The 11837-nt window shown below is 46.7% G+C and overlaps 1 protein-coding gene across 1 annotated transcript in view; it reads right to left on the bottom strand.

The window, feature by feature from the left end:
* The window catches only part of LOC307244977 (rab effector MyRIP-like), a gene marked incomplete at its 5' end in the record, with an annotated part of 108689 nt that overhangs the window by 13996 nt on the left and 82856 nt on the right, over nucleotides 1-11837 (bottom strand). Inside the window, one exon of the mRNA XM_080020388.1 lies at nucleotides 914-994. Coding sequence (XP_079876514.1) covers nucleotides 914-994 — 81 coding nt within the window. The remainder of the gene's footprint in view (nucleotides 1-913; nucleotides 995-11837) is intronic.

Here is an 11837-nt window from a genome sequence, read left to right on the forward strand (position 1 = left end):
CGACGAGTCCAACGGGTCGCCAATCTATGTTTTGTCATCGAAAAACACACGCGAGAAGCGACACCGGAAGTGACAGGATTATTAATTATTATTATATTCTTGATCACTGTAAAAAACAAAACAAGTAAAAGCAGAATTTAAATAAGTCGATATATTAAAAACCTCTCCCCCCGCGCTCTCCTTCTTGACTTCTTGGCTTCTTAAAGGAAGCCGTAGAAACTACGCCAACATCACCAAACGTCTTAGCCTTCATAGCTGAGCCGTCTTGCAGGGCCGGTCGTTGGGTAGATGAATATTCGTCCATGCTCATGCAAACTGAAATGAATTCAGTATTGGGAATATATGATTGGAGATTGAGGTTGAGAGAGTTCTGGACCCAGACAGCCTGGTGTGAGAGCTCGAAGTGTCAGCAGCCATCGAGGTAACGGTGGACGGACTGGCGTTGATCAACAACATCTGCAAACCCCTGTCCCTACAGCATGGTAGGGACAGGGGTTTGTGTGTATAAATGTGTGTTTAAATGTGCTAGGAAGAAAAATTACTTTTGTTTTTGCGCAGACAGATTCAATCCCGTTAGCAACTTAAAAAAAAAAAAAAGTAGTGTGGGCGCGTGTGTTGATGACAGATTTCATGTCTGTGATGGATTAAATATCACTGCTTTGCGCGGCTCCTTTGATAACTGTCATGGACCTTCGTAATACCCTAATGTTCAGCTGTAGACATCTGGTCACTCACAGGCAAATTTAAATCAAATTATCGTCAAAACAGATGGAATTAGACCGACATAGTGGGGTACACAGATGGCTACGAAAACAAGTGTCAAATAATTACAGAAAATAATTCCGTAATGACAATAATGGGGGGAATAAAACCCCATTAGCAATGTCACTGTGTGCCGGACTGCAGCGGATACCTTCACTCTGCTTGTAGAAGGCGGAGTCGCTGCCACAGACGCTGTCATCATTGTCATTGCTTCCCTCGTGAATACTGCCGTCTGAAACAGAGAATGGGAAAGAATAAAGGGACATTTTTATCAGCGCCAATTGTTCAATTTCCCATTGGTACGCTGTGGTAACGGAGCCGCAGAGTACCGATTGTTGCGGGGAATGTCTTTTAGCGAACCCACAAAAACGTCTGAAATGCCTCCGACAGCCAATTCTGTAGGGCCAAACAGGGCTGGACGGAGAGTGTTCAGGACTATATGTGGTGCGGAAATGACAGAAAATACATTTCTAAAACCCAGTTCACAACGAACACTGCCGTCAGGCCTGAATGTGTCCCCGGTGACGTACTACATGGTGTCAAAAAATCCTCTCCTGTAGTTCATATTCACAGCGACCATTTCCTCAGTCCCCCCATGAAAAAGAGTAGAAAAAGGCTACAACTCAAGTAAGGGGAATATACTGTACAGTACAGGCATGTAAGTGAGTTACTGTACTGTAGCATTAAAGTTCCATTCCCTGAGCACAGGGTGTATTTTCTGGCCATTATGCATTCTCAGACCCAAAACTCGGCAAAACGCGAGCCAAGCGAGCCCCCCTCGGGCCGCGACCAGAGCCCCACAGTCCTTACATGGGTGCGCTCCTATGTGGTATGCCCAGCCACAGCCAGCCTCTTGTTCCAAACCAGGGGCCTCATTCTAGTGGTTTCAGCTCCCCTACCCCGAAACCCCTACTTCTACCCCAGCCTCGGTTTAATTCTCGGGTTCATACGGTATACCACAGCCGTTCCTCCGCTCTGCTCCCGACGGCGCGGCCGCCGCGAACCTTGGAGGCGCTCGGCGGTTTTTGCTAAAAGTCCTAATGCTCGCTGCTACCTTCAAAGCAATCACATACCCGACAGCAGCTCTACTATAATAAATGTTAATCCAAAAACAGCCCCTACTGACCCATACACACACACGCACACACACATACACACACACAATCAGAACAACGACCAGCTTCGGATCACCCGCTAAAAGCAGCGTTCAGCCCTTGATAGAAAGAAAAGAAAGAAAGAAACAATCTTTATTTGTCACACAACACACCACACTACAACACATGCTTGCACACACACACACACGTGCACGCGCTTTGGATGGTGGCAGGTGAAACGGTTCCTCTGCATTTAACCCATCCTGGCTTGTCCTTCCTCCGGGGCCACAGCCAGGAGCAGTGGGCAGCATACGTGGACGCGCCCGGGGACCAGGTAAAGAGTGTCCATCGCTGGTCAGACGATGATGGGTGCATGTTTTTGGTGGGGGGTCCTTACTGACGTGAGGTGGAGGAAACCCCATGTGAGCACGGGGAGAACATGCAAACTCCACACAGAAAGGCTCCTATTTGGGAGATAACCAAGGCGCACTCAATCATTGTTCGACATAATTCACAGTGAGGAATTGTGGTTTCTCTCCCCCTGATACACCCTGGGGTAGGTACAATTTAAGTAGTGCCTATGTCGGTGCGCGGGTTCATTTGTATGTGCGCCCCGATGTCCGTACACGGGGCTCGGCGCCGATTGCCACAGAGTCGCGCAGACGGCCCGCCAGACCGTTACACCGCCTCTCCCCGCCGCTTTCGTCGGACGGCTGTTAAACGCATTGTGAAGCTGAATAAGCTGTGTCCGACACGACTGCGCTGTCCCCTGCCTGGCCGGAGCGCAATTAGAGCCCCTGAGAGAGGGGACGAGTACACCGTGGACGCTGGTCGTAGCCTTTAAGGGACTTGCAGGTGGAAATGGAGCTGAGGAGGTTTGTTCCAGCAAAATGATTCGGTGATCTTACAGCTCCTACAAGCGAGTAACTTCGCCGTTATTTTATTTACAATGCGAAAGTACCACGACTGTCTCGATCCTAGTTTCACCGTCAACGCCCTGTGGCTACAGTAAAGACAGGTATACGGTTTGCACTAAATCATATCTAACCGTAAAACTCGTGGCGCCCCAGAGACTTATCAAACGGGGTCTTAATGGCTTAACGCGTCCAAAATTGAGGGCCCCGCGACATGAAAAAAAGGTTGAGAATCGCTGCTCTAGAAAATGAGAGACTGACACTGTCTGATTAATAGACGGACTCTCATGAACATGGGCTTCGTTACGATGGTACCCTGTCAGAGGCGGTCAGCGTTTCTTCACAGGCTACTATCTGCCGGTGACGCACGTCCTTTCTTTTATCCTGGATGAATCAGGAAGTTAATCTCACAGTGTGTGTGTGTGTGTGTGTGTGTTTGTGTGTGTGTGCGTGTGTGTCTTATGATTATCGAGGTGGTGGAGGTTCAGTATTCTCAGAGTACTAGCTCTGGTACACCTCTCCTCACGCACCGCCTTGTTTGTGTTTTCCCACCCCGAACACCGTCTCAACCGCACTGACCGATATGCCACCTGAGGGAGAGGAGGAAATCACTCAATATCGCCATGGCAACCGCACAGACGACAACGGCGGTCTGCGTCTGCATCTGCATCTGAGTTAATGTGCCTGCGTGCTTGTGTGTCAACTTGTGTGTTTGCTTCCCGCGGAGTGGGTGGGAGAAAGACAGCGCATGCACTTTCTCTCTTGTGTGTGTGTGTGTGTGTCCGGGCGTGTGTGCGCGTGAGGGAGAGCCAATAACGAGGTGGATGAAAGGACAGCAGACAGCATTGCTTTTATGTGGCGTGTACGTTGTTGACAGAAATCAAATAAAAAAATAAATAAATAAAAAAAGAGCGGATAAGGGGGTATTAAGTTGTTTTGCAGAGAAACCCGAGTGGAAAACAACAAGAAACCGGGGGGCGGGGGGGGGGGGAGAAAACCCTGACAACCACTGACAAAACCAAACCAGTCAATAAATCTCCACTTAGAGTCCAAGATTCTGAGGAAGCGGAAGAGGAAGGAGGACGAAGTGGAGGAAGAGTCGAGACAGTTTGCTTTCAATTATATCTGAGCATCGCACGCACGCGCGCGCACGCAGGCACAAACGCACGCGCGCCTACACACACGCACACACACACGCACACACACACCAATGTTGTCCAAATAACTGCTGCCGAGAGGATGGGACTTGCGTTTACTTGTGCGTTTACTTGTGTTTGCATCACTACAGACTCAAGGCCACAGCAGAGCAGGATAAATAGCGCCACATTAATTCCACACCGGCTCTTTAGAGGGACCAGTCCCCGGGGGGAAAAATCCTAAGATCTATAGACATTCGGTCACAAATAAAAATAAAAAGACGAGTCATTCCCCTTTACCGGGTTTATTAATGGCACCGCTTAATTGGTTACTCGAGTTAAACGCTCTTTCCGGATGTAGTTTAAGCCGAAAAATTAGCGTCAGTGTGGACCATGAAAAATTGCATTGGTTGTCAGAGTATTATTTTGTTAATTTTGATACATAATAACAGTAGGAACTTAAATAGCCTATCCCACATACATAACTCTATTCTATTTTGAACCCCCACTTTGTAGTACCTTTTTGAGTCTCATTTTATTTTAATTTTATTTTTATTTATATTATTCTATTCACTAACTGCATGACGTTTTAGGAATCAGTTAGTTTCAGTCATTTGCTAGGTAGGAATTAGGTAAGCTATTATTTTCGGTTTAGTAACTATTGTGCATAATCTCCGGGTGCGTTGCAAAGACATTTCACTGCATGTATGTATGAACGTATGTATATGTATGTGACAAATAAACCTTCTTGAATCTTGAATCTTGAACCTGACGATGGAGCACGAGAGGGAAGGAGGGATGTACATAGCCACCTACAAAAAGGCTCCACAGGGTGCATAAATTAAGAATTTGAGGATTAACGTCTGGATACAGGCTCCCAGCGTTCCCCGATCAGGCGCAGGGAATGCTGGGCAGGCGGTCGGTGTGGTAGATGATCAAAGACCTCCTGAGGCTGAATATGCCCCTGCTCCCGGCTGCCTGTGTCTACGACGGATCGATACCGCTCAGGACGGAGAATTTCGGGACGTTCTAGTTGTTCCCCCACCATCGCCGTGCTCAAGAGCGCTAAACTCCTGAGCGTCCGTTCACGGCGGCACGAACGCACCCCGCACGGGCGCATGGCTTTTTTCACGGACGCACGTGCACGGCCCCGGTCGCGGTCTCGATCTGTTCCGCCGCTCACGGTAGGAGCCCATTCGGCTAAGTGATGGCGGTGGCCCCCCCTGGGGGGGTTCCTGTTTAACATTCTGCCCCTGATCCTCGCAGACGGACGACTGTACTCTGAGTCACCAGCCCTGCAGCGCCTGGAGACGGCCGGAGCGGGGGGAGAACATCATGGCTGGAGATGCCGGGTGTAAGCGAGTTGTTGGGTTTGATAATAGCAATCATAGCAATCAATATCCAATCATCTAACCCTTCACCCAACCACCCATCTATCCATCCATCCATTCAATCATCCATCCATCTGACCATCATTCATATGTCCAACTATCCATCATCCAACATTCAACCTTCCATTCATCTGACCACCCATTCATCCATCCATCCATCCATCCAGCAAGCCATCTAATCCAAGGAGAAATTTCCATCTCCAAAGGCTTCTAATCATATTTTCTACCATTTTTTTCTTATTAAAGTCAAAGCGGTTATTGTTGTTCATTTTAATTTGCATTTCCCTTTGCTCTTGAACAGCGTCAGATAAGACCGCTGGAAGCCCAAAATTGATTTTGTCACACCTCAATTTGACCAAGCCACAAATTAAAGTCCCTGTGAAGTCAATTCCGAGATGTTATAAAATACATCACCGAGACCTAAGACCGTGAACTATGTCGTACTGAATCGTGGAGTTAGACCGCTCAAAGTGTTTTTATGGTCTAGATTTTTTGGCTGGGGCCTACCTGGCATGGCACCTCCCCTAACACTATTTAAGAGGAGAGTGCATTCGTCCGTGGTTCTCCCGCCCAATCGCGATGGGTTCTTTCCTACAGCCTACACTAGTGTGCTATCTTCTTCTAGCTTCTGATTTTGGACTTTGGATTTTGTACATGTATGTATTGGATTAGTGGTATTTGACACTTGGGAGAGGCTGCACCTCTCCTGCGATTGGGCGTGGATTGGGCGTGCCTCCAGCGGACACGCCCACAGTGTCTCAGCGTAGAGGGAACTGCCGTTTTTTTCTCCACGATTTTGAAACCTAATTTGAATTACTTGGTGATTTTTTTAATCATTCATATCTGTCTGGGTGGCTAATAACACATTTTTCTGTGGTGTGGCAAACTCAGAAAACGTATTTGTTGTTGCTTTACAGGGACTTTAAATCGACCAAGAGCTTGTGGTTACGGAACATTATCATCGATATAAACAATAACATTTAATGTTACAACCTCTCGGGAAAATTCCATATCGACAGCTTATGAGAAGCATCACACCATTTAGTGATGGCTATCAGCCGCAGGGTTGTCCCTCCATTGTGTTGTGATCCAAGCAGTCTGAGCTCGTTAGCTGTGTCGATATCTAAATGTACTGTCGTATAAATGCTAAAAAAGTTTTAGTTTGAGGGATGGACAAAGATATTAAGTAAAGAATCCCTTATCTTATCATCTGTTGTTGTTTGTTGAAGGATTTCAAAATCCTCACTGGATTGGCTGTTTTCCCCTTTCCCCACATTTCCCCTTATTCACAAAAAAAAATATATATATATATATATATATATATATATATATATATATATATATATTTGGAAGGCGGCTGATGCAGACAAAGAATGATACTGTGCTGTAGTAAAAAAAAATTGCAGCTATTACCGGTGCATTTTGCACTGGGGAGACGCTATCATTACAGATAGAAACATACATATATCAACACTTGAATATACCTGTGTTATCTGCGATTGTGCTATAAATAACAAAACTGCTATTTCTCAATCAATTTCCTCAAAAGGCCACAGAGGAAGCGTATTGAATTACATTGCTTTTATTTTGTTTTCACACGGTCTCAAGCCCCTTTACACACAGACACACGCAAACAGATATCTATATACTGTATATATTGCATATAGGTATATACTGAATATATTTTTTTCAAATATAATTAATCAATGTTATGTGTGGGAAAACATGATTTATTAACACTCACAGTATGACCAAACTATTAGTCGGGGGGGGGGCTGAGGTATTTTCCAGGATTATCACATTTAATTAGTCTTTATTCTCCACCATGACCACACGCAGGCACTCACGCACGCAAACACACAACGTCACAATCTGGTGCTAATTCGTCGTGCAGGTCGCGGCAGAAGAGCGCTGCCTACACACCGGTGTCTGTCCTCTCCCTGTTGGAGTGAAGGTCACATGATCTCCCCAAGGACGTCCTGGATGTAAAGCCATCACGTCTCTCTCACAGAGTGTCACTTCACAAGTGATTTAACGCAGCTGTAGAATGTATTTGACGAGTGCCGCCGTGATGAATGGAAACACATTTTATCTACATATGCAGCGCATCGTTTCACATATAGCTGGGAAAAGGTTAATGGTGACTTTTATTTATATTCACACTTTTTTTATTTTTTATGTCAATGTGTAGAGGTGGGTTACCAGAATTCAAGAGCATTTCTGATTATCACTGCAATAAATCCTTTTTGCTGCAGTCCGAGTCTGCAAACACACTAAGTGGTCTGACAGAGTGAATGTAGATCAGCCTGATAGGAAATAATGTCCTGTTCTGAAATGTTACATTCTTTACATGTTGACCTTTTCTGCATATACTATACAGTAGGTGTGGGTGGCAGATGGGAAGATGTTGACCGGGTGGGGTGGGATTTACAATAGGGCGTTCTCGGAGGCTACGCAAACACTGAAAAAGGGCAGTAATATTATCTCTACGCATGTAAACACACAAAGACACATCACACACGCCCACACACACAAACACACAGACACAGACGCGCACCCACGATGGAAGCATAATTGATTCCATAACTCATTCAGGCGCAGTGTTGTATGGCAACAATTCTTTGTCACCCAATAAATCAAAGACGGTCTCGGAGGGAATCGGCATCTGATTCAAGAGAAAGCGCTCTTATAGGCACAGGCACAATGACAATGCACAAAAAATATCCAGGACACACCACCAACGTGTTTTACATATAAACACATAGGAATGGTCCCCGTGCACGCACAGACCCACACATGAGAATGCACCCGTGAGTATGCAATAAGCCAGATGGGAAGCTAGTCGGTTAGTTGGAGGAGCGATGCGAATATTTCAGAATTGGAAAGCTGCATAATCTCTCGGGCTCATGTGAGTTTGGAAACCATTCGAATCAGCCGTATAATCCTATTTTTTTTTTCCTCTGGATGATGTAAACAGAGGAGGAAAGACCAAGAACAAATGGGAACAGAGTGATGCTGAGCAATCGGGAAGATTGAGGAAGAATGTATGAAATGATAATTGGAGAAAGTTCAACACATTACCGTGACGTGTTTTTGAAATGAAAGTCCCATGTTTTGAAATTAAACTCCCATGTTAAATAACATAATATTGTCTGTTATAGCAGACTAAAACCATAGCTTTTCAAACAAAACTCCTTCAGCCTTGTCACACCGCTGTCTTCAACAGATATCACCTTCTTTTGGAGCAGATCACCAAAATGGTGATGAATAACATTTTTGGAATAAGCGTCACATTTTGGTGACAATCTCACGATTACAGGAACTAGCCCTCACCTAATGAGTTGAGGCTTTAATACCTTTTGACTAGTGTATGCATGTAAACAGATACTCTGTATTTACATATAAAAGCCATCCACCATTTGGCCATTAATTTCATCTTTTGAGCTAACCTATAGGGAAATATGGAAATAATATGCAAACTCCACTCAGACAGGACCTGAGACCAGATTGGAAACCGGATCTCTGCAGCAGGTGTAGACCTGCTGCAACCATAAACCTATGGCTGCAACGATAAACAAGGTGTAAGGATTCAAGATTCAAGAGGTTTTGTCGTCACATACATATACATACTTTCATACATATATGCAGTGAAATGTCAATGCAACGCACCCAATGATAACACACAATATGTCCTAGACTGAACACAGTAGCTACCTAAGAATTTCTACTTGACCAACTAACTGATTCCTAAAACGTAATGCAGTACGTGGAATACTACAGAATAAAATAAAAATATATAGAATAAAATAAAATAAAATAAAATAAAATAAAATAAAATAAAATAAAATAGATAAAGGGAATAGGCTTATGTATATGGGATAGACTAATGTATATGGGATAGGCTAATTTTGTATATACAGATATGTGCATTAAAGAGGCATGTGAATAAAGTGAGGTAGTGTTTGTGAGATGTACAGCACTGTATACATCAGTACGGCGCAGCAATACGGTAACACCGAACAACCCAGAACAGTGACACAGTATGCGGTACAGTATGCTATATACAGTACAGTAAGGTAGTGTAGCCTATGTGTGTGGCTCAGTGAGGACACCTGGTAAGGTCAGCATTGACAGTTCTTATGGCTTGCGGGAAAAAACTCAGTCTCAGTCTCTCTGTTCTCGCTGTGTCTGGGGAGGCGCTTGCCCTGGTTGCCAGTCCATTGTTGGGGTGGTGAGGATCTATCATGATCCTGCAGGCTCTGCTACTACACCTCCTGGTGTATAAGTCCTGCAGGGAGGGGAGTGTAGTTCCAGTGGTACATTCGGCTGAACGCACCACCCTCTGCAGGGCTCGTCTGTCCTGAGCAGTACAGTTCCCAAACCAGGCAGTGATGTTGCCTGTCAGGATGCTCTCCACTACTCCACAGTAGAAGGACTTGAGGGTCCTCACCGAGACCTGTAATTTCCTTAGCTGCCTGAGGTGGTAAAGACGCTGCCTCGCCTTCTCACCAGAGAATCTGTTTGTAAAGTCCATGTTAAGTCCTCTGTGATGTGGACTCCCAGGTACTTGAAGCTGCTCACCCTGTCGACAGAAGTCTCATTAATCACCAAGGGCGTTTGCGTCCTCGATTGTAATCCTCGCCTAAAGTCCACAATCAGCTCCTTAGTTTTGCTGACGTTTAGGTGGAGGCTGTTGTCCTGGCACCAGAGGTCAGTCACTTCCTCCATTAGGCCTTCTCATCGCCGTCGGTGATCAGGCCCACTACAACGGTGTCGTCAGCAAACTTGATGATGGTGTTGGAGCTGGACCTGGCCAAACAGTCATGTGTGTACAAGGAGTACAGTAGGGGGCTGAGGACGCAGCCCTGGGGGGATCCTGTGTTCAGAGTGAGGGAGCTGGAGCTTCCCCACCCTAACCACCTGGGGCCTGGCTGAGAGGAAGTCCAGGATCCAGGCACACAGTGGAGTATTCAGTCCAAGCTCCTTCAGCTTGACAGCCAGTCTGGTGGGGACTATGGTATTGAAAGCTGAACTATAATCGATGAACAGCAATCTCACATAGGCCCCCTTCCGGCCATCCAGGCGCGTGAGCGTAGTGTGCAGTATCTGGGAGACCGCGTCATCCGTGGATCTGTTCTACTGGTACGCAAACTGCAATGGGTCCAAGGTGCGGGGGAGGGAGGCACAGATATAATCCTTAATCAGCCTCTTGAAGCATTTCAAGACCACCGAGGTGAGGGCCACCGGATGGTGGTCATTCAGGCAGGCAAGAGAGGCGATCTTCCGGACAGGAACGACGGTCGACCTCTTGAAGCAGGACGGGACCATTGATTCAGCCAGGGAAATGTTGAATATTGTAGTGAAAACCGGGGCTAGCTGGTTAGCACACAGCTCTCGGTCACAGCTCTTGTAGTTTGTTATAGTCTACAGCCCCTGCCACAAGCGTCTGGTGTCCCCCCGCTCCATCTGTAGCTCCACAGTCTCTCTGTACGTCCGTTTAGCGTCCTTCACCGCCCTCTGCAGATTGTACGATGCCGCTTTGCGGCATATTTCCGGATACAAGACCGTCGTTGTAAGCGGCCGTGCGAGCATGCAGAGCGCAGCTGATGGATTTATCGACCCACGGCTTGTGGTTTGGAAATTTCCGAACTTTCACCGTAGGAACGATGCTGTCCGCTACCGTAGCCACGAAGCTCACCGCTACGTCCGTAAACTCCCTGACGTCATTTGAACTTGATTGGAACATGTCCCAGTCTACGTCAGTCAGAGCGTCCTGAAGCGCAGCCTCTGATTGGTCCGTCCACCGCTTCACTTCCCTCCTCATCACCAATTCTCGCGCAATCATGGGTCTGTAAACGGGAACCAGCGAAATCCTGGCGTGATTTGATTTCCCGAAGGCAGGGAGTGAGACGGTCTGGTATCCGTTCTTGTATGGTGTGTAGCAATGGTCCAAAGTTCTATCTCCCCTGGTGGTACACGTGATGTGTTGGTAGAAATTAGGCAGAACTTTTTTAAGGTTCACCCTGTTAAAGTCCCCAGTCACCACCTCAGCCGCGTCGGGATGTTTGTTTTGAAATCCGCACAATACATCATACAGGTCCGACAGTGCTGTGTCGGTGTCCGCTTGCGGGGGAATATAAACGGCTGTAATGATGACCGTGCTGAATTCCCGGGGGAGATAAAATGGATGGCATAAGATGGTCAGCTGTTCCAGGAGCAGAAGCGGGAGAGAGACTTGGTGTTGTTGGGGGGGCACCAGCGGTTGTTTACCATGAGGCAGACGCCTCCACTTTTGGATTTCCCCGACTCCCCCGATCTGTCGCCGCGGAACACGGAGAAGGACCCGGCTGGACGAATGGCTTCATCCGGCACCAGTGGTTTCAGCCATGTCTCCGTCAGGCAGAGGACGCAACAGTTCCTCGTGTCCCGTTGGAATTTAATCCTCGCTCGAAGTTCATCCATTTTGTTCTTCAGAGACTGAACGTTGGCAAGAAGGATGCTTGGCAGAGGTGGACGGTAAGGTTGCGTCCTCATTCTGAC

This window comes from Zeus faber (genome assembly GCF_960531495.2).
Source record: "Zeus faber genome assembly, chromosome: 19".
Lineage (NCBI taxonomy): Eukaryota > Metazoa > Chordata > Actinopteri > Zeiformes > Zeidae > Zeus > Zeus faber.